The sequence below is a fragment of the Lepidochelys kempii genome, chromosome 6, assembly GCF_965140285.1.
Source record: "Lepidochelys kempii isolate rLepKem1 chromosome 6, rLepKem1.hap1, whole genome shotgun sequence".
Lineage (NCBI taxonomy): Eukaryota > Metazoa > Chordata > Testudines > Cheloniidae > Lepidochelys > Lepidochelys kempii.
This window is the reverse complement of record NC_136385.1, coordinates 128,792,086-128,819,267: the sequence shown is the minus strand read 5'-3', so window position 1 is coordinate 128,819,267 and position 27,182 is coordinate 128,792,086. Positions and strand designations below refer to the sequence as shown.

Below are 27,182 nucleotides of genomic sequence, written 5' to 3'. Positions count from 1 at the left end.
TATCTTCTTGAGATCTCAGTGAGAGAAATTTCAGACCTTGAAAAAAGGGCATTAACATCTAAAATGGGACCGGTCACTTCTAAGTCACAGCTAGGCAGTGCCCGTATTAGCTGGCATGCAACACCTAACTTTAGAAGAAAAAAGGGGGTCTTCATCCTATCCTAGATCTGAAAAGAGTGAAGAAATATATACACTGTCTAAGATTCAGAATGGTAACATTCTCCATCATCCCTTCTCTTCAGGCTGGAGACTGGTTTGTGGCTCTTCACCTTTAAAACATGTACTTCTATATTGCAATCCATCCAACCCACAGGAATTATCTTTGATATACGGTAGAGCCCAGTCATTACCAATATAAGATTGTACTATTCAGCCTGTCCACAGCACCGAGAGTCTTCATAAAATACCTACCTGTTGTGGTGGCCTATCTGAGGAGACATGCCATTCATGTCTATCCATATCTTGACAATTGGCTGATCAAAGGTAAGTCTCATCAGCAAGTTGCCAGAGCCCTGAACTATGTCTTTCACTTCTTCAGACAGCTGGGCCTCATGATGAATTACAAAAAGTCCTCCCACAACCCATTATAGACAATAGAGTTTACAGAAGCCTTAATCAACTCCAAACTGACAAAAACATACTGTCATAGGGGGACTGGCTCCTTTAAGAGGGAGCAGGCCCATCGACCTGTGTCTGGTAAATTGCCTTCTAATGGGACTGAAGAGAAGACACCCGGCATATATAAAGGGTCAGGCAGTAATTGGGAAGGGGGAGACAAGAAGGGGCAGCTTGGATTTGGTGGAAGGTCCCAAAAGACAGCAAGCTGCTGGAATTTCTCCAGAGAGCAATAGTGGAGAGCTGTTGCGGGAAGAGAGTTGGTAAAAGCTCAGGGCCAGGACAGCAGCAGAGGAAGTTTGCCCGCTGACCTCTTTTGAACCAACGGAGAAGGAATATCCAGGTAAACAATTATGTGGGCTGGTGTTCCAGACAAGTAACAGGGAGCTGGGAAGAACCCAGGAAAAATGTAGATCTTCAGAATCTACAAAGCTCAGAACCAGGACAGCAGTGGAGGGAAGTTTGCCGGCTCACATCTTTGAGCTTGTCTCTTTCAGGGAGAAGGAAGTCCAAGAGAATAATTTTGATATGGTGGGAGAACCCAGGAAGGACTAAGAACATAAGCCCAGCGTGGGCAGACCTTGGTTACTTTTTCATTTTTGTTAAACGCAAGGCAAGCAGACTCTGTTTATTTTGCACTTTTCATTTGGGCTTTGAGTTTGGCTAAGGTACACCAGGGAGAAATCTTGGTACCCGCCAATCTGATTAAAAAAGGGAGACTGAAGAAGAGCCTGGCTTTTGTATTATGATGAAGGACTATACGTTGGGGGGGGTTATTTTGAAGCATTTATGTTAATAAATTAGCCCATAGCAAAGACATTACTGAACAAAAAAATGAAGATGGAGTTTATGAAGACCTGTATATTGGAGACACTGAGGCTGTGGCACCTCTAGCCATGAGGGGACGCTCCAGGAGGACCTGCCTTATTACACATACCTTTCTGCAGCCAGATTTCACCCTCACTAGATGATGACCACCAGCATGAAAATGAATCCACCAACCACAATAAGAACCTGCCTCAGACTCCTAAATCACATGTCAGTATGCATGTATGTGACACCAGTAGCCAAACTTCATCTATATACAAAATTGGCTAAGGTTCGTGTTTCACTCCTTGGATCATCAAATGAGCATGCACATCGTGATTCCCACTCACATTCTGTCATCATTGAATTGTTGGTCCGACCCAAGAATGCTCAGAATGGGGTCCTCTTCTCTACACCACCGCCTTAAAAGACACTGATCCAGATCCATCAGGAACAGGTTGGGACATACCCCTGGACAGCCTCCAAATACAAGGAACTTGGGTTCAAAAGAACAATATCCTACACATAAATATTCTAGAATTACAAGCGATCAGATTAATTTGCATAGCATTCCTTCCTGTTTTAAAGAATTCTGCTATGCAGGATCTCACGGACAATACGTCTGAAATGTTTTATGTAAATAAATAAGTAGGTGCCCGCTCACCACCCCTTTGCCAGGACAGAATCAAGTTGTGGACATGGTGTCAAAAACATGGGATAACCCCAATAAATCTCCATCTCACAGGAGCCAACTATGATTTAGCAGACTTTGTAAGGAGACAATCTGTCATCAACCCTGAATAGTATCATGCCAATATCAGAGATGCCAACCCTCCCTAATTTTCCATAATCCTCCTGATTTTTATATGTAATTACAAAATTACTAATTCAGGCTTAAATCTACTAATTTTGCAAGCACACACATTATACGCCTATGTACAAATATCTGTTTGTCACTCTCAACCACTCAGTTCCGACAAACTCAGCAAATAGCACCTCGGCCACAGAGAGCATTTTTCTCCACCATCCCTATGGCACGTGCACAGAGTACACAGTGAGGGTCTGATGGGAGGCAAGCTGCGGCAATTTTGAATGTGATGGGGTGCTGGTGGATTCACTGTCCAGACCACAGGCTGCATATTGTGTTCTGACTGCCCCGTGTGGACCCTGATGGACTATGTTAATGCACTGTAGGTGTGACAGAGAAGGCAATTCCTGCCATATCCATTAGAGACCTTATTGAATTAAGTTTAAGTAGCTTTGGGGTCCATTGTTTTAAATGAATGCCTTATATTCATTATTGTGAGCTGGGATTGTGTGTCACATCTCTAGGGGGAGGTGAATGCAAATTTCCTGCCTCTGGTTATGCAGAATCCCAGCCTTTTGAAGCTACTTCCAGAGGGGAGGACTACTGTGTACTAATTATCTGTTCCCAGAATCTGAAGATCAAAGGCCCAAGCTATTCATGGGGATGCTTGTTCTGAGCTAAGGCTATTATGAACTTGTAACCACAGGGAAACCCCTTTGTGGAGTTTGAAGGACAGACTCCTACAAGAGCTCTTGTTGGAGTTGGGGTGATCTCTAGTAAGCTTTTTAGCATGTTTCTAGGTTCTTTTATTGCTTTAGTATGTTTTTTCTGTAATGCTTTCACTTTAAGAATAATGTGCTGGCTTATAAAGAGCTGTGTGGTGACTAATAACTTCTATCAATTACCCTAAAGTCAGGCTTAAACCTAGAAAATAAAGCACAGACTGGCCTGGTTGGTCAATCTGGCTTGCTGAGGCTATCACAATGTACCCAGAGAACTGTGCAGCCTGGAAAAACCCCGGTCGGGAGGGAGAGAGGTGCAGGTGTCTGTCCAAGAGAAGTGATGGTTGAGGAACCAGGAGCCTAGAATGGGTGCCCTCAGGGGACCAGAAAAGGGGAATACAGGTCCGGTTGCCCTGAACTATGATGCTAGGTATGTAGAGTGCACCAGAAGGGTCTACACAGGATTGCTGGAGCTCAACATGCAGCTTGGGCAGTGAATCCAGCTCCCCTGACCTAGCTGACAGTTGCTGCGGCTTGCCTTCTGCACAATCTGTGGGGAAGGAGAAGCCAGAGGGGCAAATGAAGGCAGCAGTGGAGGAGGAGAAGGAATGCGACAGAAGAAGTAGAAGAGAAGGAGGACCATTTTGGGAAGGATGTCCAGGCCTGGGACTGACCAAGCCCTAAACTTCATAGGAGGGCAGCTTTCCTAGGGCCAATCCTCCCCTTCTTTCTCTTTGGGGGATGGGGCTCAAGGACACAATGAGGGTGTGGCCCAGGGGCTAAGATCCCTCTAAGATGCGTGGCTACGCAGCAGGCTATAAAGGGCCATGCAGCCACAGGGACCTCGAGAGGAGAGAGGTAGGGCATGGGCGGGGACTGGAGAGAGGAGCAAGTTGGAGCGTGCAGGGCTGCCTCAGGCACCTCCCCCAGAGCTCTGTGCTGCCAGCGGGGAGAGAGGGGACAGACGACCCCCCCCCCCCCCCCGAGCTCCGTGCTGCCAGCAGGGAGAAGGCTGGGAGAGTCCTCTGTCCCTGGACCTGGGGCAGCTTGCACCCTGAACTCCTCATCCCCGGCCTCACCCCAGAGCCCACGTCCAGAGCCCGCACCCCAACCCTCTGCCCCAGCCCTGAGCCCCGTCCCACCCTCCGAACCCCTTGGCCAAACCCCCGCCACCAATCACCTCCATATTGGTGCACATAACAAAATTCATTCTGCACATGCACTTAAAAAATTAGAGGGAACACTGCCCAGGGGTCAACTCTGTCCCCTCTTGGCCACAGACAGGGAGATGATAGGAGGGGAGAAGGGAGAGGTCCCAGTTTCTCCACAGGGAGAGGAGCAGATGAGGAGAGAGAGGTCCCAGTGTCTGAGAAGAGAGGGAAAGGGGGAGAGAGGTCCAAGCAACCTCCCTAATGTCCCAAAAAGTCTCAGAGCAAGGTTGGCATATATGCAGTATTTCACTGATGGGGAAACCCCACTATCGACATGTTTGCCACAAAAGCGAACACAGTGTCTTTTGCTTCAGTGGAGGCATGAGCCCAGGATCCTTGAAAGACACCTATCTCATACTGTGCAATCAAGGTCTTGCATACACATTTCCACCGATCCCACTGATACCCAGTGTGATGTTATCTGATTAAATTATGACTATGTAGATCATTGTTGCTACTACTGTTATATAATCGCAACAAACCTTGTACAATGTCAAGTAAGGTGTCTATGAAAGAGTTATGATTTGCTGGATATGATTATCCTATTTGTATGCATGCATCATTTGTATATCTAAAGTTATAAATGTTAACTATGTACCTGTATTTCAAATGTGTTTGCTCCTGTGGTATCACCCACAAGGTATTTAGCCAGCACATTGTAAAGGGACTGTTCAAGTTGAATGGCCCATCAAGGAACATTTAACTCACAATGGACCATGAAAGACACCTATCTACACCTAATGGACTTTCCTGTGTTCTAGCTAGAGTATGGGTAATGGCCTCTGCTATAACTCAGCAAAGCATGCTAGGGCATGTGACGAGACCATGTGACACTAAACTCCATCTTGTTACCTGTATTTTTCCACAAGCTGTGTGGAGGGGTTTGTTTGAAACAGTGGGTTTCCCTCCACATGGCAGAAGCTATAAAAGGCTCTGGAAATACCTCCATTTTGCCTCTTTCCTGCTCAAGCCTCTGGACTATGAACTTATACTAATGGGAGCATTCTATCCAAAGGACTGAGGACCTTCCAATGATTTGAAGCAACCAGAGACTTAACAAGCCAGCAGTTTATTCCATCACTGCTATAAGCCTGATCCAAGAACTTTGCATTTATTGTATGTATTTGATTCCTTTAACCAATTTTAACTCTCACCGTTCTTTCCCTCTATAATTAAACCTTTAGATATTAGATACTAAAGGATTGGCAACAGCGTAATTATTGGGTAAGATCTGAGTTATATATTGACCTGGGTATGAGGCTGCTCCTTTGGTTGATTAAATTGGTTTTTAAATAACCATCATCATTTTAATAAATCATCATTAAGTCTAGTGTTTTTGGTGGTGATACAAGGACTGGAATACCTAAGGAAACCGCTTTTCTGACTTTTTGTTAGCCAGTGTGGTGAAATAGAAGTTTACTTTTGTTGCTGGTCTGGTATATCTTATGGGAAAATAACCACCAGTTTTAGGGTATATCCTCCCTATTTCTCGGCAGTTTGTCCTGAATTTGGTATTCTCAGTTGTGACCCACTGAGGCACAGTGACACCCAGGTTAATATGAAAAATCAGACGTGGGGCAGCCACTTGAATCCTGATAACTCCAAACTGGCCAAAACAGTTCTGGGTAATAGACCTCCTCGAAATATCAACTGAAGCTCCGATAGTGCTTCCAGACTGTCAAGTCGTAGTGTCACAGAACCTAGGTCAGGTACTTCACTCAGACCTGAAATTGCTACACCTGATAGCCTGGATGCTAGCAGGTTGAATGCTACTGACAGAGACTGTTCACTAGAGATATTAGAAATCCTATTGCAAAGCAGAAAGCTGCCCACAAGGAAAACTTACTCAAAGTGGAAATAATTTTCAGTTTGGGCAACCCAACACCTGACCTATTGGAGGCCCCTGTACCTAAAATCCTGGATTATATTCTGCATTTGAAACACTTTGTACTTTCATTCAGTTCCATTAAGGTCCACCTTGCGATGATTTCATCATGCTACCACCCCCACTCAGTCGTGTTCCCCCCCACTGCATTCAGATTTTTAAAGGGGTTACTCTGTACTTTACTACCAGTAAAGAAACCCCCTCTGGCATAGGATACTATCATTTCAAGCCTACAGGAGTTCCCCTTTGATCCTATCTTGAACTGCTCTTTACACCACCTTACTCTCAAGACGGTCTTTTTGGTCACCACTTTGTCAGCCAGAAGGTCAGCAAACTCCAAGCTCTCACATCTGATGCTCCTTACACAATGTTCCCCTTACGGTTATTAAACCCTACTCCCTGGACTTGGCAGCAAGATCAGATGCCAAATTTGGTAGGGAAGTGTTACAATCACTCTTTAGTTAGTGGCAGTTACGATTCTTCAGTCCCACCTTACAGATGGGGCACTGCTTATCAGTCACCTAGAATGAGCTCCAGGAGCTCCACAGACTTATACTCAGAGAAGGAAAAAAATGGTTACTCAGCTGGTAACTGTGGTTCTTCTTTTAGTAGATACAGACATATATTGCACTTAGATGAGCGCATGCCCAGCGCACCAGAGCTGTAGAAATTTGCCTAGCAGTACCTATATAGGGACGTCACTCACGCTGCATTGTTGTAGCCCTTCCCCTAGCTACATGAGGTGGTGCTGTCCTGACCTTCCCTCAGTTCCTTCTTACCACCCATAGCTAGAGTCAGAGCTCTATGTGGTATTAACTTCATAACCTCTCAACTATTTTAGTTTTTTCCCGTGTACATGGTTAGTAGTACCGTTAGTGTTAGTTGTAGTAGTTTGTTTCCTTGGTGATGCCCTCACAAGGGTTTAAACATTGCCCTTCATTTGGGGGAGCGATCCCCAGCAGCAGTCCCCACACGTGGTGCTTGCTCTGTTTTGGCAATGCCCACATCAAGAAGCATTGTACGATCTGCAGATCATTTAAGAAATGGACTCAAGTGGCTTGGGACCTTTGCCTGAAGCAGCACCTGTTTGAACAGGCCATGCAGTCTGCTTCATTACAGAGGCCCTCATTGGGTGAGAGACTGCCCTCAGGCTCCGAAACTGCTACTGCTTCATGTTCTGGAGCAGGCGCCTCTCTGAAGAAATGGAGGAGCCATTCCTCATTGACTGCACCGAGGAAAAGGTTGCATAAGACCAGTCAGGACTGCTCCAGATCTCAGTGTGACTCTTCCACCTCCTCCAGAAAAAGTGTGGACTGACCGGGAGTTGGTGCAAGCACATGGGATGGTGTGGGTATGTCTAACCCTTCCCTGGTACTGAGTATAGAGGTTAGAAACCCTGTACCATTGACTGTGTTTCCGTCCTCCACGTGTGCATTGAGTCCGGTACTGACGAGAGAGATGCTGGTACTGACTGTTTCCATGTCGGTGGTATACCAGGCAGCTACAGACCTTCTCTGCCTCTTGTTCCCAACCTCTCCTTTGGTCCATGACTTTGCCAGGGTCACATCATCTATAGCCCTGTCGGTTGAACGAGCTGCTGATGCCTTGGGTCTTTTGGCATTGCACCCCCATGTTCCCCTTCCACAGATTGGGGAAGCAGGGCTGGTACCAGGATCAGTACAGGGGACCTCTGTATTGGGAATCTTGTTGGCACTGCAAATGCTTTGGTGGTGGCTTTCACTGCTCTTAACGTTGGTATTGCCAGATACTCTGGTACCGCTGTTGACTTTGGGACTGACACTGCTTCCGGCACGAGCATGCTTGGTACCAATGGTACCGCTTCCCTTGGAAGCACTGCTTCCTGCCTCATTCTAGGTGAATGATGAGTCATACTGGTTACTCACTCCCTCTGGTCTCATTCTGTCTTTATCTCCTGGATCCCAAGATTCCTCAGCGTCTGAGTTGGGGTTGTCATCCTCCTACTCTCCAGTGCCTGACCAGCATCCCCTGGCCAGGTGCCTACTGGTCACCAATGCCTTATCCATGTCAGTGGCCTCTATAGAATCCATCAGATGCTCTTCAGTCACGAAGGTCCCACTCTTTGTCTCGCTTGAAGGTGAGATCGCCAGCCAGGTCTGCAGTGGTGACCATCAATATGCCACAGGCACTGGCGGTCCTTCTGTCCGCACTGGAAAAGTATCTTCCTTTCACTCAATTAAGGGCCTCGTCTTTGTCTCCAGACAATTCTGTGCTGCCTGGCTCATCCTTCCTTTCGGTACCAGAGAATTTTAAGATGTACCAAGACCTTCTGCAGTATGTAGCTGCTTCCCTCAGTATCCCAGTGATGTTCTCTTGCACAAATTAGTGGATATCTTGCAGCCATCTGCTCCTGGGAGAGTCCCCCTCCCTATCAGTGATGTGCTCCCTGAATTGACTACGGCTCTATGGAGCATACTGGCTTTGGTACCGCCTGCAGCTGAGCAAATTGAAAAGCGCTATTTTGTTCCTCTGCAGGGATTTTTGAAGGGTTTTACTCCCATCTACCCCCAATTCCCTTGTAACTACAGTGAATGAGAGAGCCCGGCAGGGCAGGTTTAAGTCCACACCCAAAGATAGGGACTCTAAATGATTGGCCCTCATGGGAAAGAATATTTATACCTCTTCCTTACAGGTGCGGATTGCTAACCAGTAAGTTCTGCTGTCCAAATACGATTTCATTAACTGGACAGCTATGTCAGAGTTCGCAGACCAACTGCCCAAGGCCTCATGAGAGGAATTTTGGGTATTTGTCACTGAGGGCTGCTTGGTACCTAAAACGTCCTTGCAGTCCACGCTAGACATTGCAGACACCTCAGTCAGGATGATGGCCTCTGAGGTCACCCAGAGGAGGGCTTTTTGGCTGCAGAATTTGGGCATTGCCACCAGTGTCCAGCAAGCCACTGAAAATTTGTCCTTCAACAGCCAAACCCTGGTTTTGGACAAAACTAACAAGATGCTGCTCTCCTTCAAAGACTCCAGGGCTACCCTGCAGTCATGTGAGGAGTATACACTCTGATGGTGCAGAGACACCACTACGGCGTTCAAAAGGAACACCAGCAGCAGTATCGTCTGCAGTGCATGTTTGGCCAGCCTTTCCCTCATCCAAGGCAATGGGACTACCCGAGAAAGAGGGATAGATCCCATAGGAGAAAGCAGTCAGGCTTGGGGTTCAGCCAATCCATACACTGTCCTACAAGCACCCATTTTGACTCCTTGCTCCAAAGCACTGTTCCAGTCATTGCTCCTCTCTCCTCATCTCCCCCGACTTTGGGGACAGGCTGGCCCACTTTCACAATGCTTGGGACTTGATCACCACCAACAGCTGGTTCCTAAGCACCTTCAGATCAGGTTATGCCATGCAGTTCCTCTCCACCCATCCTTCTTCAGGGACCCCTCTCATGAGATACTTCTTCTCAAGCAGGTCTGCTCTCTGCTGGCTTTGGAAGTGGTGGAAGAGGTTCTGCTGGAACACTGGGTCATGGCTTCTACTCCTGGCACTTCCTGGTACCCTGAAGCAAGGGAGCGGTAAGACCCATCCTTGACCTTCGCAAGCCTCAACAAATGTATCAGATCTGTGAGGTTCCAAATAGTCACTCTGTTGATTAGTCTCCGTCTGTTGTCGCAGAACAACTGGTTTGTTGCTCTGGGCTTTCAGGATGCGTACTTTCATGTGGTGATTTTGCTGAGCCACAGAAAATTCCTTCGATTTGTTGTGACAGAATGCCACTTTCAGTACACAGTGCTTCCATTTGGCCTCTCTTCTGCCCCTCGGGTTTTAACCAAATGCATGATCGTTGTTATGGCATATCTCAGGAAGAAAGGAATTCACATCTTCCTTTATTGGGATAAATGGTTACTGAGGGGCAGATCTAGAGAGCAAGTTCTTGCTCACACTGGCACCACACTGCTCTTGTTCAAGCATCTGGGTCTCAGCCTAAACACTGGGAAGTCAACCTTGGCTCCCACTCAGAAAATCGAGTTCAGTGGGACCCTGTTAGATTCCACAACATTGAAAGCATTTCTGCTGACTGACTGTTTTCAGACTATTTGCCGTCTTTGCCTCAGTCTTGAGTCTCAGCTTTCCATGACAGTTCAGATGTGTCTGAGGCTTGTGGGCCACATGTCCACTTGCATGCAGGTGGTCCAGTTTGCAAGGTTGTGCCTTCTCCCCCTTCAAATGTGGCTCAAGATGATTTACCATTCTACGCTTCACCCTCTAGACAGACTGGTTCATCTGTCTCCTCTGAACTCCTTGCAGCGGTGAATGCATCCAGAGAACATTTGGCAACATATTCCCTTTGTCTGGTCCTCGCCAACCAGGTCAGTTGTTACTGATGCCTCCCCAATGGGTTGGGGGGCACACTTAGGGTCACTGAAAGTGAAGGGACTGTAGTAGGAGCAGAAGGCCTTACTCCATATCAATATGCTAGAGCTTCAGGCCATCTACAATGCATGTCACACTTTTCAGGACCATATCAGAGACTCAGTGGTTCACATACTTACCGACACTACCACCATGTTGTATTATGTGAACAAACAAGGGGAAGCACACTTCAGATTACTCTGCCTAGAGACAGTCAGGTTTTGGCAGTTCTGCATTGAGGAGACCATTACTCTGATAGCTATTCACTTATCCAAGGTTCATAATCATCTCACAGCCCATCTCAGCAGCTATTTTTCCCTGAGTAACAAATGGTCCCTGAAGACAAGTGTCCTTTGGGTCATCTTTACAGCTTGGGGCATCCCAACGATCGACCTGTTTGCTACAAGGGACAACAGGAAATGTCATCTATTCTGCTGTCGGGGGGCATCAGTCCAGGCTCCCTGTCCAATGCTTTCCACCTCAGCTGGCAGAGGGCTCTTCTCTATGCCTTTCCACTGGTCCCAATCATCCCTCAGGTCATCCTTGGATCCTTGCACTCACTCCTTGTATCTCCCAGCGTGGCTGCTGCCTGCCTGAATGAGGAGGAAGAACTGTGTTCAGTGGCTGTCCAACAAGTTCTCCTTATCAATGGAAAACCCTCCACCAGGATGTCCCTTTTCAGCTAAATGAAAGTGATTTTTGGTGTGGTCAATAGCCCATGGAATCCAACCGACACTGGTCTCTATCCAGGACAGTTTGGATTACCTGCTGCACCTTCAGGTGTTGATGCTTGTGTTTAATTCACTGGAAGTGCATTTGGCAGCATTTATTGGAACTTCATCTCCCCATTCCAAAAAGGTCAATCTTCTGCAGTGCCATGGTAGCAAGATTCTTAAAAGGACTCCTTCATCTACATCCCCCGGTCTGAGAGCTTGTTCCTTTGTGGGACTTTAACTCAGTCCTAACAATCTTAATGGAACCTCCATTGAAGCCCCTGGCATCTTGTCCCTTTCCGCTTTTGTGTCAGAAAACTGCATTCGTGTTAGTGATAACATCTGCAAGGAGAGCGAGTGAGTTGCAGGCTCTGATGGCAGAGCGTCCTTATACACAATTCTCCAAAGACAAAGTGACCTTATAACTGCATCCAAAAAAATTTCTAAAGTGGTTTCTCAGTTTAATTGGAACCATGCGGTACCTGTGTTCTTTCCTAAGCCGCATTCATCTCCAGAGGAGTGGTATCTCTGTATCTTAGAAGTCAGACGATGTCTGGACTGGACTAAACTGTTTTGTGCTTTGCCTCGTTTGTTTGTGTCATATGCAGATCGCATGAAGGGTCAAACGGTCTTTTCACAGACAATCTCCAAATGGATAACATCCTGCATCAAGACTGCATATGAAATAGCTCTGGGTAAGCTCCCTCAATGAGTGCAAGCTCTTTGTACGAGGGCGCAAGCAACATCCATAGCATTCCTCAGTGACATTTCCATATTGGACATTTGCAGGGCTGCTACATAGTCATTGATACATACATTCACAAACCATTGTGCCATAACTGCATATTCCAGGGTGGATGCACCCTTTGACGGAGTGGTCCTGCAGTCCTTGTTTAAGTAGGCTCTGAGCCCTGTGTCCTGGGCGAGGTACTGCTTGTGAGTTACCTAAATAGAATATACGTCTGCATCTACTCGAAGAAGAAGAAATGGTTATTTACTTTAACTGGTTCTTCGAGATGTGATGCAGATGTGTATTCCATGACCCACCTTCCGTCCCCTCTGCATCAGAGTCTCGTTCCTGGGTGTTCAGTGCGAAGGAACTGAGGGAGGGTTGGGGCAGCACCACCTCATGTAGCTAGGAGAGGGGCTATGGCCACCAGGCATGAGTGCCACCTCTCTATGGATACTACTAGGCAAATTTCTATGGCTCTGGTGCGCTGGGTGTGCACACATCTAAGTGGAATACATGTCTACATCACAAATCAAAGAACCACAGTTCCAGTAAGTAACCATTTCTTCTCTGAGATGTTGTCTTCTGGCGGATCGCACGACCTGCCCTCCATCCCCACTTTTTTTTAGTCAGGATACTGAGGGATGGTTGCGGCCACTCTGCCATTTATGCCCTAGGGTGGGAAAGTATGAGGATATGCACAGCACAACGGACACTGCTATTCAGCGATTCCTATCTCACATGCATGAGGCACATGCACATCTAGAATTGGATCTACATGGACAACGTGTTGAAGAACATGGTTAATATAAAGTAAGTAACTCTTTTTTTCAATAAGTATCATAGATCTTGTTCTGTGATTCTCTCAGGTCTCCCAAGCTAAGCATCAAGTTCTTGGGAGAGTCCCCAGGAGCACCTAGCTGTTGCAGGAAGTAGTTAAAGTGGCTCAGATGATTTGTAAAGAGGCTCAGAAGGTGGCACTCTTCACCCAAAGTCTGTATGCGCCTGTGTCCTGCCATTCTGTTAGAGGGCACTGTGTCTGTGGAAGTGTGGTATCTTGGGAATAAGAAGTAAAGCCAAGGTCCCAGCCATTTGTAGTCATTAAAGATCTTATTTATTTTCTCAGGACCAAGAGAACTATAACTCTACTATCCTGGTTACGTTTTAGTTTGAGCAACTCCAATCTATCTACTTAAATACTCTATTCAGTTTCAATTGGACACATTATTCTTCACTTCCCATCCTAAAACTGTTCTTGTGTGTTAAATAATCACTTCAGTGGTTTAAAAAAGCAGTCCCTGTGTTTCGTACATAAGTTTAAGATTTGTAAAATATCTTGGGGGAGGAAAATATGCTATATAAGTGTAAGATCATTATCATAAGTGCTACTTCCAAAGAGCAATTGTTACATGAAATTTCTTGTTTCAGTTTGCTCTGCTTACACTGTAGCCTGTTTAATCAGGACAGAGCCCATTCTTATTCTAGAAAACGATGAGCTGCCAGTCCAGTTCAGTTTAAGCATTCTTCTTAACTTGTTCTCTTCTTATTTTTTGTTTTACCAAGAATTCATATTAGTGGAGAGAAACCAAAAGATCGATCGTGGCACACTTTGACTCCTATAGCAGATGATAAACTTTTCCTGTTTGGTGGACTGAGTTCAGATAATGTTCCTCTAAGTAAGTACTTCAAAACATACAGAGTCCATCATACATTTTAGTGCTAACCATGATGTTATATACATTCAGCTTCATCATAAAGATGTTTGGTCCAGATCTTGTTATATGACTCTTACTCTATGTGAATATTTATTCAGACATTTTTTATTATTGTTGTTTTATATAGCACTGATGATGGACATAGCACAGTACAATGAGTATATGTGTTGAACAAATAGCCTTTTCACCAAACAACTTACCATCTGATAAAATAAGAGCTAGAGTCTCACTCATGCCAGTCTAAATCAGGAATAACTCCATCAAAGAAAATAAAATTGCAAAACTACTAACAAAATATAATTCCAACACAATATGTGAATAAACGTAACATTAATCACATTCTGCTCCAATCTGACCTACAAAACCTTCACGTAAAAAGTGAGAGAGCCTGCTACAAAGCTCTTTTTCTAATAAAGGCAGCCTGTATAACTGATAAAATGCACAGTTGGTGGTAATGGTGGAGCTTCAGGTTTCACAAATATTCAGGGCCAGATTTTGAAAGGTGCCTTGACCCATCAATCTGAATGTATTTAATGTGTGTGCATATCAAGTGTCCCGCAGGGATCAGTACTGGGTCCAATTCTATTCAGTATCTTCATCAATGATTTAGATAATAGCATAGTGTGTACACATGACGTTTGCAGATGATACCAAGCTGGGAAGGGTTGCAAGTGCTTTGGAGGATAGGATTAAAATTCAAAATGATCTGGACAAACTGGAGAAATGGTCTGAAGTAAATAGGATGAGATTCAAGAAGGACAAATGCAAAGTACTGCACTTAAGGAGGAACAATCAGTTGCACACATACAAAATGGTACATGACTGTGCCAAGGAAGGAGTACTGTGGAAAGAGATCGGGGGGGTCAAACTGGATCACAAGCAAAATATGAGTCAACAGTGTAACACTGTTGCAAAAAAAGCAAACATCCTTCTGGGATGTATTAGCAGGAGTGTTGTAAGCAAGACGCAAGAAGTTAATTCTTCTGCTCTACTCGGCGCTGATTAGGCTTCGGCTGGAGTATTGTGTCCAGTTCTGGGCACCACATTTCAGGAAAGATGTGGACAAACTGGAGAAAGTCCAGAGAAGAGTAACAAAAATGATTAAATGTCTAAAAAACGTGACCTCTGAGGGAAGATTGAAAAAAATGGGTTTGTTTAGTCTGGAGAAGAGAAGACTGAGAGGGGACATAACAATTTTCAAGTACATAAATGGTTGTTACAAGGAGGGAGAAAAATTGTTCTCGTTAACCTCTGAGGATAAGACAAGAAGCAATGGACTTAAATTGCAGGACGGACGGTTTAGGTTGGATATTAGGAAAAGCTTCCTAACTGTCAGGCTAGTTAAGCACTGGAATAAATTGCCTAGGGAGGTTGTGGAATGTCCGCCATTGGAGATTTTTATGAGGGGGTTGGACAAGCACCTCTCAGGGATGGTCTAGATAATATTCAGTCCTGCCATTAATACAGTGGACTGGACTAGATGACCTCTTGAGGTCCCTTCCAGTCTTATGATTCGCACAGACAAATTTGGGATTTGACACTGCACTCTTTTATTCAGGCAACACTCCCATTCATTTTAAGAGTTTTGCCTGGATAATGATTTGGACTGTAAGATTGCGTCTTCTGTCCTTTACAGATATGAGTGATTGTCCCTGCAATCACTTTTTAGCAACCATTTTTTTTAAAAGCCCGTCACTTAACATCTATTATGCATTAATCAAATAATAAAAATATTACTACTGTCCTTGCAAATTAAGGAATTTTATTTTTATTAAGGTATAAGATGATCATTTATATATTTAATTATGGAAATCATGGTTGTAGTCAGTGTTACTCTTGCTGTTACTGCATGAAAATATCTATTATGCAAAATGAAGGCCTTAATTAATTCCTTCTTCATTGTCTGGCACCTTGGAGATCAAGCAAAAAGGAGACTTGGAAGAAGGAGGAAGAGAAAAAAAGAAAGACAGAAAATGAGATAAAGAAAGTGAGGGAATATTGTTTCAATATCGGTTTTGTTCAATATCTTCATTAATGATCTGGAGGATGGCATGGACTGCACCCTCAGCAAGTTTGCATATGACACTAAACTGGGAGGAGTGGTAGATATTTTGGAGGGTAGGGAGAGGATTCAAAGGGACCTAGACAAATTAGAGGATTGGGCCAAAAGAAATCTGATGAGGTTCAACAAGGACAAGTGCAGAGTCCTGCACTTAGGATGGAAGAATCCCATGCACTGCTACAGATTAGGGACCAAGTGGCTAGGCAGCAGTTCTGCAGAAAAGGACCTATGGGTTACTGTGGACGAGAAGCTGGATATGAGTCAACAGTGTGCCCTTGTTGCCAAGAAGGCTCACAGCATTTTGGGCTGTGTAAGTAGGCGCATTGCCAGCAGATTGAGGGACGTGATCATTCCCCTCTATTTGACATTGGTGATGCCTCATCTGGAGTACTGTCCAGTTTTGCTCCCCACACTACAAGAAGGATGTGGAAAAATTGGAAAGCGTCCAGCAGAGGGCAACAAAAATGATTAGGGGTCTGGAGCACATGACTTATGAGGAGAGGCTGAAGGAACTGGGATTATTTAGTCTGCAGAATTGAAGAATGAGGGGGGATTTGATAGCTGCTTTCAACTACCTGAAAAGGGGTTCCAAAGAGGATGGATCTAGACTGTTCTCAGTGGTAGCAGATGACAGAACAAGGAGCAATGATCCCAAGTTGCAGTGGGGGAGGTTTAGGTTGGATATTAGGAAAAACTTTTTCACTAGGAGGGTGGTGAAGCACTGGAATGGGTTACCTAGGGAGGTAGTGAATCTCCTTCCTTAGAAGTTTTTAAGGTCAGGCTTGACAAAGCCCTGGCTGGGATGATTTAGTTGGTGTTGGTCCTGCTTTGAGCAGGGCATTGGACTAGATGACCTCCTGAGGTCCCTTCCAACCCTGATATTCTATGATTCTATGATTGGGGGAGTACTTTAAGATTTGTAGAGTCCCTGGGACACAGCAGTCTTCATTCTGATGAATATAGTCCTGTCATTTCAAAATAGTCTCTGATTTGACTTGTATATTTTATATTGTGTTTTTAACTCCAGATTTCAGTGTAGCTAACTTTATCTTTTGTGACAAAAAAGAACTCACAAGTTAAGTCATGAAGACTCTAAAATTATGGTAGTCAATTCATTAACATGGTAGTCATTCTTTTGATGTTAGATATTTTAGACTGTAGAGCTCTTTGTACAAAACAAAAGGTAATATCTTATTCATCAAGAAATAATTCTAAGATACATATTTTCCTTATTTGCAGGTGACGGTTGGATTCATAATGTCACAACAAATGGATGGAAACAACTTACCCACTTACCTAAGAGTAGGCCTAGGTATAAAAAAAAAGTCAGCATTTGCTGAAATTTTTGAATATTTTGAAATATGATTAAATAAGGTATTAAATCAGAACACCTGCCTTTAAAATAATGTATTAAAATATTTTACAAAATGAGCTCGACATAATTGAACAGCTTGCTTTATATAAGTAGTTTTATTCTTTTTCATTATTAGGCATAGTCTTTTTTTTATTTTCAAGATTTATTATTTAAAATGCTTGCTGGCACTAACAGGGTGTTTGTAATGAAAGGGGTGCAGACTAAATTCACTTGATGTTTTACTTCCAAATAAGTAGATATCAGAAATATGTAAAAGTAAAATGTGTAGCACTTTTACTAATTAACATTAGATTTAATAATATACAACTAAATGAATCATGAAAGTTCATTATTTTTAGAAGAGACAGAACCAGGGAAATGATGTTGCACTCTTTTAGGATTCAAAGGAAGTTTAAATAATAGTTCTTTCTGTTTTTTTCCTGAACAGAAGTAGCTAATGACACTTATTGTTTTGCATAAATTAATTTAATACAGAACAACAGTGATTGGGTTTAAATTGCAGTATTTTGAAAGACTATAATATCTTTAGTGGACTTCATTACTGAGCAAAAAGGGTCCAGTTCAAACATCCAATGTCTATATCTTTTAGATTTGCACAAGTAGACTTTTTTTAGAGCTTGCGTAGAACAAAAACATAATTTAATTTTATGGAATTAAGAGCAAAGGAAATGTGTGATTCGTTCCATGTCTGACTGAAGTAAGTAAGTCTCATGTTCTAAACATGGATGTTATACAGATAGTGCCATTGAAAATGGGTACTTACTGCATCAGGGTACACTTTTTTATTTTTGCCAACATTTGCAGCATTCCCTATATTTAGAATCCAAAATATTGTAAATACCTAGGTAAATTTAATTACTGCAGGTGGTACATAGCCAGTTTTTAAAAGGACTTTATACGTTAACCGGGGTGTTTCCAGGTTTCTTCCTGAATTACCACTGCAATATATCTGCTATATTTAGTTTAATTATAATAGGATTGTTACACCAGATCTGGTTGAAATTTAGGAAAACACCTTAAAGCACAAGTATTAATAATCATACTTAGCTTTCGACATCACTTTCCATCTATAGATCTCAACGTGCTTTAGGCAAGAAGGTGAGTATCATTATCCATGTTTTACTGATGAGGAAATTGAGACACAGAGAAATGGAGTGACTTGTCCTGGGTAATATAGCAAGTCAGTAGCAGAGTAAGAATTAAAACAGTTGTCCTCTGACTCCCAGTACAATCCCCTGTCTACATTGCCTCACTTAAAGTAACTGCTGGGCCACACTGCCTCCCACAGAGTAATCAAGCTGTGGGTGAGTGTCCAGTGTGAGGACAACCAAAGGGCTGTAGTGTAGTCACCATTCCAGACTGTAGGTTAGAATAGTATCTGTGGCCCCTGTGCTTAGGTTCTTGGCCAGTGGATCTATATGGGCCTGATGCAGAACCTGTTGAAATCAACGGAAGTTTTTCTATTGATTGCAATGGGCTTTGCATCAGGCCATATAAACACAGATCTACTGGCTTCTAATCTGGCCAACTCTGGAAATCCCCTTCCTTGCTGGCCTATTTGGAGTTGGTTCAGAGCACATTTTCAGTACTGTATCTGTGCCCTATCTCCTGATATATGTATAGGGTTATTGCAGGGCCTTCAGAACACAGGCAGCTTTATGCAGGCCTTTTGCAGTGGGATGAATTTGAGAACAGAGTCTTAAAATTAGGGTTGCCAACTCTGACTGAAGCTATTCCAGGAGATTTTTTTTTCCAACATAACATAATGTCATTTTCTTAAAATATCCTATTAAAATCTCCTGCATTGCTTTCAATAGTCACCGGAAGATGGATGCTGATTCTGGGTGACGCCAGGCCAATCCTGGAGGTTGGCAACCCTGTGCTTAAAATGTGTTGGCAAAAAAAGTATACATGTGTATATCCCTATATAAAGATATAGCTTATATCACATGCATAAGTGCATGAATGTATTTTCTTGAGTTTCCTACAAAACTTTTTCATTTATGACAATCCCCCAAAATAATTTATGTAAGAGACTGTTTTTCTGTTTCTAATTATGCATAATAAACTGTCACTCTTATTATAGACTTACAGTATTGAATGAACCTTGTGTGTCTTGCTGGAAAAAGTGTTTTGTTTTTTGGTTTGGTTTTTAATTGCAACTAGGCTAAGACTTTGCATGCCAAGTTTCTTTCCAGCATGAATTTTTTGTTTGTTATAAACTCCCAGTCTTTAACTAAAGGATAAACTATGTCATCACTATAATTCTAGGTAGAGAGTCTGTGTAAAAAGGTTACATTAATTCAGCTTATGTACTATGTAAATAACATGCTTTATTAGAATGTTTAGGTGATAAGTTAGAGCAGCTGTGAGAGGACATAAACTCTATCAGTCTATAGAAAAAAGCATCAGGTTTCAAGCTAGAATGTCAAGAAAGTCAAGGCAGGAAAGGCTTTCCAGTGTTCTTCGATGATCAAGTCCAGGCCAGAGTTTTCCTAATGCAGATAAGACAGAGACAGATCTATCTACAGGTATGAGGAAGAGAAAAGGTGGGATAGTTTAGTGTAAGGAGAACAGTGAATAATTGCTGAAATGAATGACGTAAGAAAATGTGAGTGAATTTACTTTTGCATGAAAATTCCATTTATGCGTACTTTTTAGTAGTTAAAACATAACAGAAGGGGCCAAATTCTACATTGACTTACACCCAATGCTATCCTGTTTACCTGAGTGGGATTACACTTGGCACAAGACAGTGCAGAATTCGATCAGTTAATTCTAATAATAATAACAATAACTAAATGCAGTACAGTGAAAACCTACTTATATGAATCGTTGATAAAATAATAAGTTTATAAGAATCACTTTTCTCCAAAACATTTTATATACACAACACAAACAAAACTTCTCCTGCTGAGCATGAATGTGGAAATTGTCACAATCAGAAAGTGATCTGCATGAATTGGAATGAGGCAGAAAAAGGATGGATGGGAACTGATGGAGAAAAACCTGTGTTCTGAGACTCAATCCTAAAATTCAGGAATGAGAGTCAACATAAATGAGCCCATAATCCCAATTTGCTAGTACTTGTTAATTAAAAAATAAAAGTGGAAAACTGATATAAAAATAAAATACTTACTATATGTAAACATTTATCAAGATATTTATGAGTTTTCCACTGTAGTGTTCTGTGTAAAATAATGATAGGTAAACCAATATATGTATATGGGTGTGTGTGTGTGTATATATATAATAGAAAAACTATACTACAAATCAGCCAGACAGCCACATTAATATGTCGGTCTGAAAGTTCTCTTAAGGTAAAATGGCTAGTCATATTCCTTTCCATTACTTTTTAATCCTCTCATACAAGTATAGAAGTGAATAATTTGATCTTTCAGGCATGGTTCCTGAGTGTTGAAGCCTCCTGAAATATTTTTTTTACAATAAGAATTTAATAAAATTCCTCTTGGTAAGTAGTGTAAGACCAGTAAGAATTCAATTTGTCTGTTCATAAGTATTGGATTCATAGCATTTATAAAATTGACTGCTCCATTTAACCAAATTTATCATGTCATTATTCAATTTTCTTTTCAAATGAATCTTTTGAGATATGAGAAATGAGGGGGAAATCATGTGATGTGGATGAGGTTATACTCATTCAGGTAAAGGTCCTGCTTCCCTGAATCCTATATTAAAACATTTAAAATTAACTAATTTAGATTTGTTTAGTTGATAATATGCAAATAAACCATTATTATTATTTTATTTATTAAGCTATTCATTTTATTTATAAATTTGTTTGTAGGTTGTGGCACACAGCCTGTCTTGGCACAGAAGGAGAAGTGATGATCTTTGGTGGGAGCAAAGATGACTTGCATTTCTTGGACACAGTCAGTAAATTTAATAATGAAGTCTTAGTATAATTTAATTAAAAAAACATTAATTCAACATTATTGCTGAGAATTTAAGTGCATGAAGATCAGGACATTCAAGGCCAACTGTTCCGTTGGTATAAATCAGTATAATGTCTTGACTTAGATTCCTAGATTCTGTGGCCAAAAGGGATCATTGTGATCATCTAGGCTGACCCCATGTATAGCTCAGGCCATAACTTCCCCAAAATACTTCGTAGAGCAGATCTTTTAGAAAAATCTTGATTTAAAAATTGTAAGGAATGGAGACTCCACCACGATCCTTGGTAAATTACTCCAATGGTTAATTACTCTCACCATTAAAAGTGTATGTCTTATTTCCAGTCTGAATTTGTCTAGCTTTGACTTTGAGCCACTGCCTCCTGTTATACCTTTTTCTGCTAGATTAAAGAGCCCTTTTGTAAGTACCTACATAGAAACAAATATTTACTGGACTATAAACAAGTCACCCCTTAACCTTCTCTTTGATAAACTAAATAGATTGAGCTCCTTAAGTCTATCTTTATAAAGCATGTTTCCTTTCATCATTCTTGTGACTACTCTCTTCAGTGGAGCAATCTTGATTTACATTATAAAGTTTTGGTTCCTATAAGAACTACAATTCATCATCATTCATGGATTGTTTGGTATTACTATATAGTGTGTTAATTTTTGTGCCTTAATGCCTATATCCAGAGCATAGCAACAGCCCAATTAGTGGGACTGGGTGCTTGTAGATGTGCAGGGGAAAAGCCAGAGAGGCACACTCCATACCCCAACCCTCCAAATGAATGGCACAACTCTGCTGAGCCTGCTTCATCCACTCCTGCAGGAACTGACACGCATCTGCATAGCTACAGATCACCCACTCCCTATGCTGCTATATAGGTGCATCTGTAGATCTGAGTTCCACGCAGCACAGAACATGTACTTGTGTGCATAATTCCTGTGAGTAGTCCCACTGAAGTCATGTGAATAGTTATGGGCATGTGTGAATGTCTGCATATCTTAACCTAAAAAAAACCAAAAACAAGACTCCACAAATAAGTGTAACAAACGAGAGGGAAAGGGGAAGGAAGATTATGGTAAAAGTAATAGTTATCATCTGGTTACATAAGCTAAGAGTGTGTGTACACCTTGATGGTTCTGACTCATTTAAACTATGTTTTAATTTTACTCAATTACCATTTTAAACATCTGCTATCTAACCATAGACCCCATTATTTGTATATTATTTATTGTAATTGTTTGTTTTCATTCTATTCTACTGACTATTCCCAAACATCTTTCTATCTACCATTATTAGTTCCTTTTAAAATATAAACTCCTAAACTTCTCTCCCCCTAGAAGTCCTGCCTCAGATCGGGCTGGAAGGCCATCAAAGCTCTTCTGTTGTTCAGGGACCAGGGTTGGGTCCCTGAAGATGCCAGATGGCACATACTCCATCAATCCATAGTAAAACATATATTCTGACATCACTGTTGTCCAGGGTTGTGAAGATGCCACTAGAGTTTGCCCATTACCTAAATCCCTTCTTACCACTTTCCCACATCTTTCCAATTCAAAAATCCACCTCCCAGCCCCACAAAGCAGTTGTCAGGGGAACTTGATGCTGTAAAGATGTGGCCCTTCAATGTTGCTGAGAGGGGAGGTTGAAGAAGACGTGTCCCCAAAGTCCTGCCTCTGTAGGCATGTAGGTGGGGGCTCAGAAGTATTTTTAATCTTTATAATATAATTGTTAATTTAAATATTCATAGATTTTAATTATATTTATGGTAATCCATTTTATATCATCCTGTTGAAACAAATATAAAGGTATTCCTGGGATAACTTCTAAATTGACAGTTAATCTTGATCATTCTCCTGATTGTTGCTGTTCTTCTTCATTAGGGTCACTGCAGTGATTTATTGATTTTTCAAACTCAACCTTACTCACTTCTCAGGTGAGTTTAGATTATATAGTGGCACAAAGAGTCTAGCACAGATAATTATGGTACTACTTTTTATAACTGAATAGTTTTTTTTAACATAAGGCACTTTTAACTATTCTTACCTGGATCAGTAGGTAAGAAACAAAATGATGACTCTAGTTAATAATGTAAATATGCTCTGTAAATATGTTTCAAAACAGTTTTAAAGCATTGGTATTATTATGGAATGGACTATACATAAATTACATATATTTTTAATTTAACATTTTTTGTAAAAGTTTGTTTCATGTGTTTTATCTTTAGGTTATAAGACCTTAGTTAATTCTGACATTCTTTTCAGATTGTGCCTTGACTGCATTGGTAAAAATGCCAGCCTTTTAAAGAATCAAATATCCTGGTTACCATCCAAAATTTTGCCACAAGTGTTGAAAAAAATAACCTTTTGGGCTGCATCTAACCATCGGCAAGAGAAAAAAGCTGAAATTGAAAAACAAGAGCAAATAAATGTCACCTGAACAAGGACAAAAAAGATATTGACCGCTATATGTATTTATAGTATACAGCAAAGATTTTTGTTAGCGATTGTTTACTAGCAGTACACATAAGGTATTTGGTAGGCTGAGTTTCTACAAGAAAGTCCTTTTTGTTTCCTGAGGTATTGCAAAGAGTGAAAACGAAATATTCTGTGTTGTAATAACACCACTTGAGGTTGCAGAAATTAACTTCTGCTCTTATGGTCTTGGTAAGCGACTTCATAAAAAGTACTCTTTTGGAAAGTAACAGAAGACAGAACTTTTTCGGAGGCATAAAAATTTCTCTTTCAGATCTAAAGTCTTATTTCCAGTTTTGTCACATCAGCACTTGCTGATGAAGACAAAATTAGTTTGACACAGTATCCGTGTTAATTTAACTCTTGTTAATATGATTATAATTGCAAATCCTTTTGTTTGATTTATTTAACAGCAGCATATGAAAGTTTGACTACTGATACTGGGAGGTAACCATCCTACACAAAAGCAAAAAAATCAACACGTTGGCTAACTGTGGAACTTTAAAAGTAAAAAAAAAAATATATTAAGCTAAATAATTTTGTATGTGAAAATTCAAATGCAGTTCATAACATTGTTTTACTGTAATTCTCTAATCAATGACATTTTTTCAAAATAGATTTTATATATATATTTTATTTTGAATGTGTAAAGTTTATATTTAATTTTGGTTCAAAATATTTTATTTATTGTAAAAAGCTTATATAGAATTACTATTTTCCTATCTGTTTTGGGTATTTAGTTAATTGGGACCCAGTCATTAAAATTTTATGTAAACAGTATATTTGAATGTAGACCATTCTGATTAGTTTTTACCATTTTTACAATCTGACTCCAAAATCCTATGTAATTAGGAAAGGAGATTTTGTAGTGAATGTGTATCTTAGAAGAAAATATATTATGACTGAGTATCACAGTTGAGCCATATTTTCCTATTTTCTTCAACTAAGGAGACATTTGATATTAGCAAAAAAAAAAAGTGTGAAGTGGGAGTGTAAATTGTTCAGATTTGTGGTCTTTATGTTAAAAGGGATTCCCACACACAAGGAAATGGTTCAAATGATTAAACTGGCCCCAACGACTGTAAAATTTTCTTAGGTATAAGCATCCACTCCTTCCACTTTTTAACATATAGCTGGATTTGCAGCTCTTATCCTGCAGAACAAGGGACAATTTCAAATACATCCTACCACAATGCGTATATTAATTACTTAGAATTTGTTATGACCCTCATCCTGCAAAGACTCATATGCATGCTTGACTTCAAGCACATGAATAGTCCCATTTTGTTCAGTGGGATTACTCACATGCTTAAAGTTATGCACATATATGAGTCTTCGAAGGATCAGGGCCTATAAGAGCTCTTTAGACCATCATTTGAACTGATCTGATCAAATTTGAAGAGAACACCTCCAGGCTCCACCTCCATCCTCCAGCTTTTATGACTGGAGTTCAGAAGTTTTGAAAGTCCTTTTAAAATTGGTTCTTTCACATACGGAATTATATTTTTCTCAGATAGGAGTTACGGTTAAGGATAGATAACATCATTTTGGAATTAATTATAAATCCTTAAAAGGCAACTTTTCCCATGAGTATCTGTATTAATGATACTAGGGACAATTCCCTCTCAGATCCACATGATAGTACGCAAGTCTGGTGTTCTGCTTCCCCGTATGTGCAGAATTCACAATGACATCATTGAGAGATCTACATGCATAGAGGAATACTGAAGTGCTATTTCTACCTTACAGACGTGAGAGGAGAATTTTGCCCATTGATTTACAGAGGAAATAGGATCAAAACATTTTGTGGCAATATGTAATCCTTAATCCATTTGCTATAGTTTTGCCACTGCACATATGCTGCTGTGAACATTTAAAATCAGTGGAATGTTAGATGTACCTGGGACATTCAACAGCACAGCAAGTGCACTTTATAGGAATGTTCCTGGGGAACATTTAGCACTATGAGAATTCAAAATGATTAATTTCAGACTGTATGTAGCAGTGGAAAATTTGTGTTAATTATCTTAAGACAAGCAATTTTGTTATTATTACACTTGGGTAAATGTTCTTATGTAAAGAAGTTAGTATAAAAAAAGAGGTAAAATACCAGCAATTTTTTTTATGGAGACTATGTTCAGATTCAGTTATAGACATTATCAAAAGTGCCTTTAGCACCATGTTATGTTTTCATTAATGTTTCAGAATATTTGCAGTTACTTCTTTGTTTACTGTTATAAACTAGAATAAAAATGTGAGTTTTTGACAGACTACATTGTAAATCAGTTATGATCACAGACTGCAAAATATTTTACAATTCCATCATAAGTAACGTGTTTCCTTTAAAATACGTGACTGTGCCACACTTTAAAGTACTATCTGTAATATTTAATTCCTAAAAGCATACTGTTTTAGGACAAAAGGATCCTTACACTCCCATTGACATCAGTGTGTCCCATATTTTGAATTAGTTGTACCAGTATTTCACGATTTTCTTCCACCCACTACTTCTAACTTCTGTCTAAAAACTTTGCTAATTCTTCTTCTTCAAGTGATTGCACATGTCCATTCCACTGTAAGTGTGTGTGCACCTTGAAGTTTTTTCTCTTAGCAGTACCGGTGGGGGCAGCATGAGTGCCCTCCAGTGCCTCGCATCACTGCATGTAGGTATAAAGGGCTGCACTGCTCCCGACTCCCCTCAGTTCCTTCCTACTGCCAGTGACAGTTACTATTGCAGCTACAGTCTTTGTTTCTTCATATCTTCCCTCCTTTAGTGTAAATAGTACCTTTAGTGTTTGTTTTTAGTTTTTACAGAATATCTGTAAATAGCTTCAGGAATAAATTTAGAATACTGAGGGAATAGAATAGGCTGAGGGAACTGGGGTTATTTAGTCTGCAGAAGAGAAGAGTGAGGCGGGGGGGATTTGATAGCAGCCTTCAGTTACCTGAAGGGGGGTTCCAAAGAGGATGGAGCTAGGCTGTTCTCAGTGGTGGCAGATGACAGAACAAGAAGCAATTGTCTCAAGTTGCAGTGGGGGAGGTCTAGGTTGGATATTAGGAAACACTATTTCACGAGGAGGGTGGTGAAGCACTGGAATGGGTTCCCTAGGGAGGTGGTGGAATCTCCCTCCTTAGAGGTTTTTAAGGCCTGGCTTCACAAAGCCCTGGCTGGGCTGATTTATTTGGTGTTGGTCCTGCTTTGAGCAGGGGGTTGGACTAGATGACCTCCTGAAGTCTCTTCCAACCCTAATATTCTATGATCTTTTTAGTATATAGCTACCGTTGGCTTGGTTGGGCTCCAGGTTCGGACTGATGCCCCATTCACATGGCTTCAAGGCCAGTCTGTTCATGTAACAGATCTGCCAGTGAGCAACCCAAACTCCATCTGCCTTAAGTGTCTGGGAAGGCACATGTGACAAACACCACACTTGCAGAGGGTTCAAACCCTGTTCGAAAAAGGTCACAAAATTGCCAGATTCAAGTACATGCTCATGGAGTCTGCCCATCATCTGCTGTCAGAATGAGTACCAAGAAGTCCGAGTCTGTTAAGCATGCTCCTCATGTTCTAATAGAATCCTAAGAAGAGACTGTGTTAAGTCTCTTAAAGCCTAGGTACCGGACTCTGCAAGAAGAAGGCACCAAGTGTTTGTAAGGACTCAGTGGGGCACTCAGAAAAGTCACACCCCCAGGAGCAATGTGTGAGCCAGGAGGGATTGTTGACTCCAGAACCCAGGAAGGTCCA

At 41.4% G+C, this 27,182-nt stretch overlaps 1 protein-coding gene across 1 annotated transcript in view; it reads left to right on the top strand.

Moving 5' to 3' along the window:
• The window catches only part of KLHDC1 (kelch domain containing 1), a 68,120-nt gene extending 44,059 nt beyond the window's left edge, over window positions 1-24,061 (top strand). The window contains exons 9-13 of the mRNA XM_073350229.1: window positions 13,457-13,569; window positions 16,910-16,982; window positions 20,854-20,938; window positions 22,850-22,902; window positions 23,231-24,061. Coding sequence (XP_073206330.1) covers window positions 13,457-13,569; window positions 16,910-16,982; window positions 20,854-20,938; window positions 22,850-22,902; window positions 23,231-23,405 — 499 coding nt within the window. The 3' untranslated portion in view covers window positions 23,406-24,061. The remainder of the gene's footprint in view (window positions 1-13,456; window positions 13,570-16,909; window positions 16,983-20,853; window positions 20,939-22,849; window positions 22,903-23,230) is intronic.
• Window positions 24,062-27,182: the final 3,121 nt, after the last annotated feature.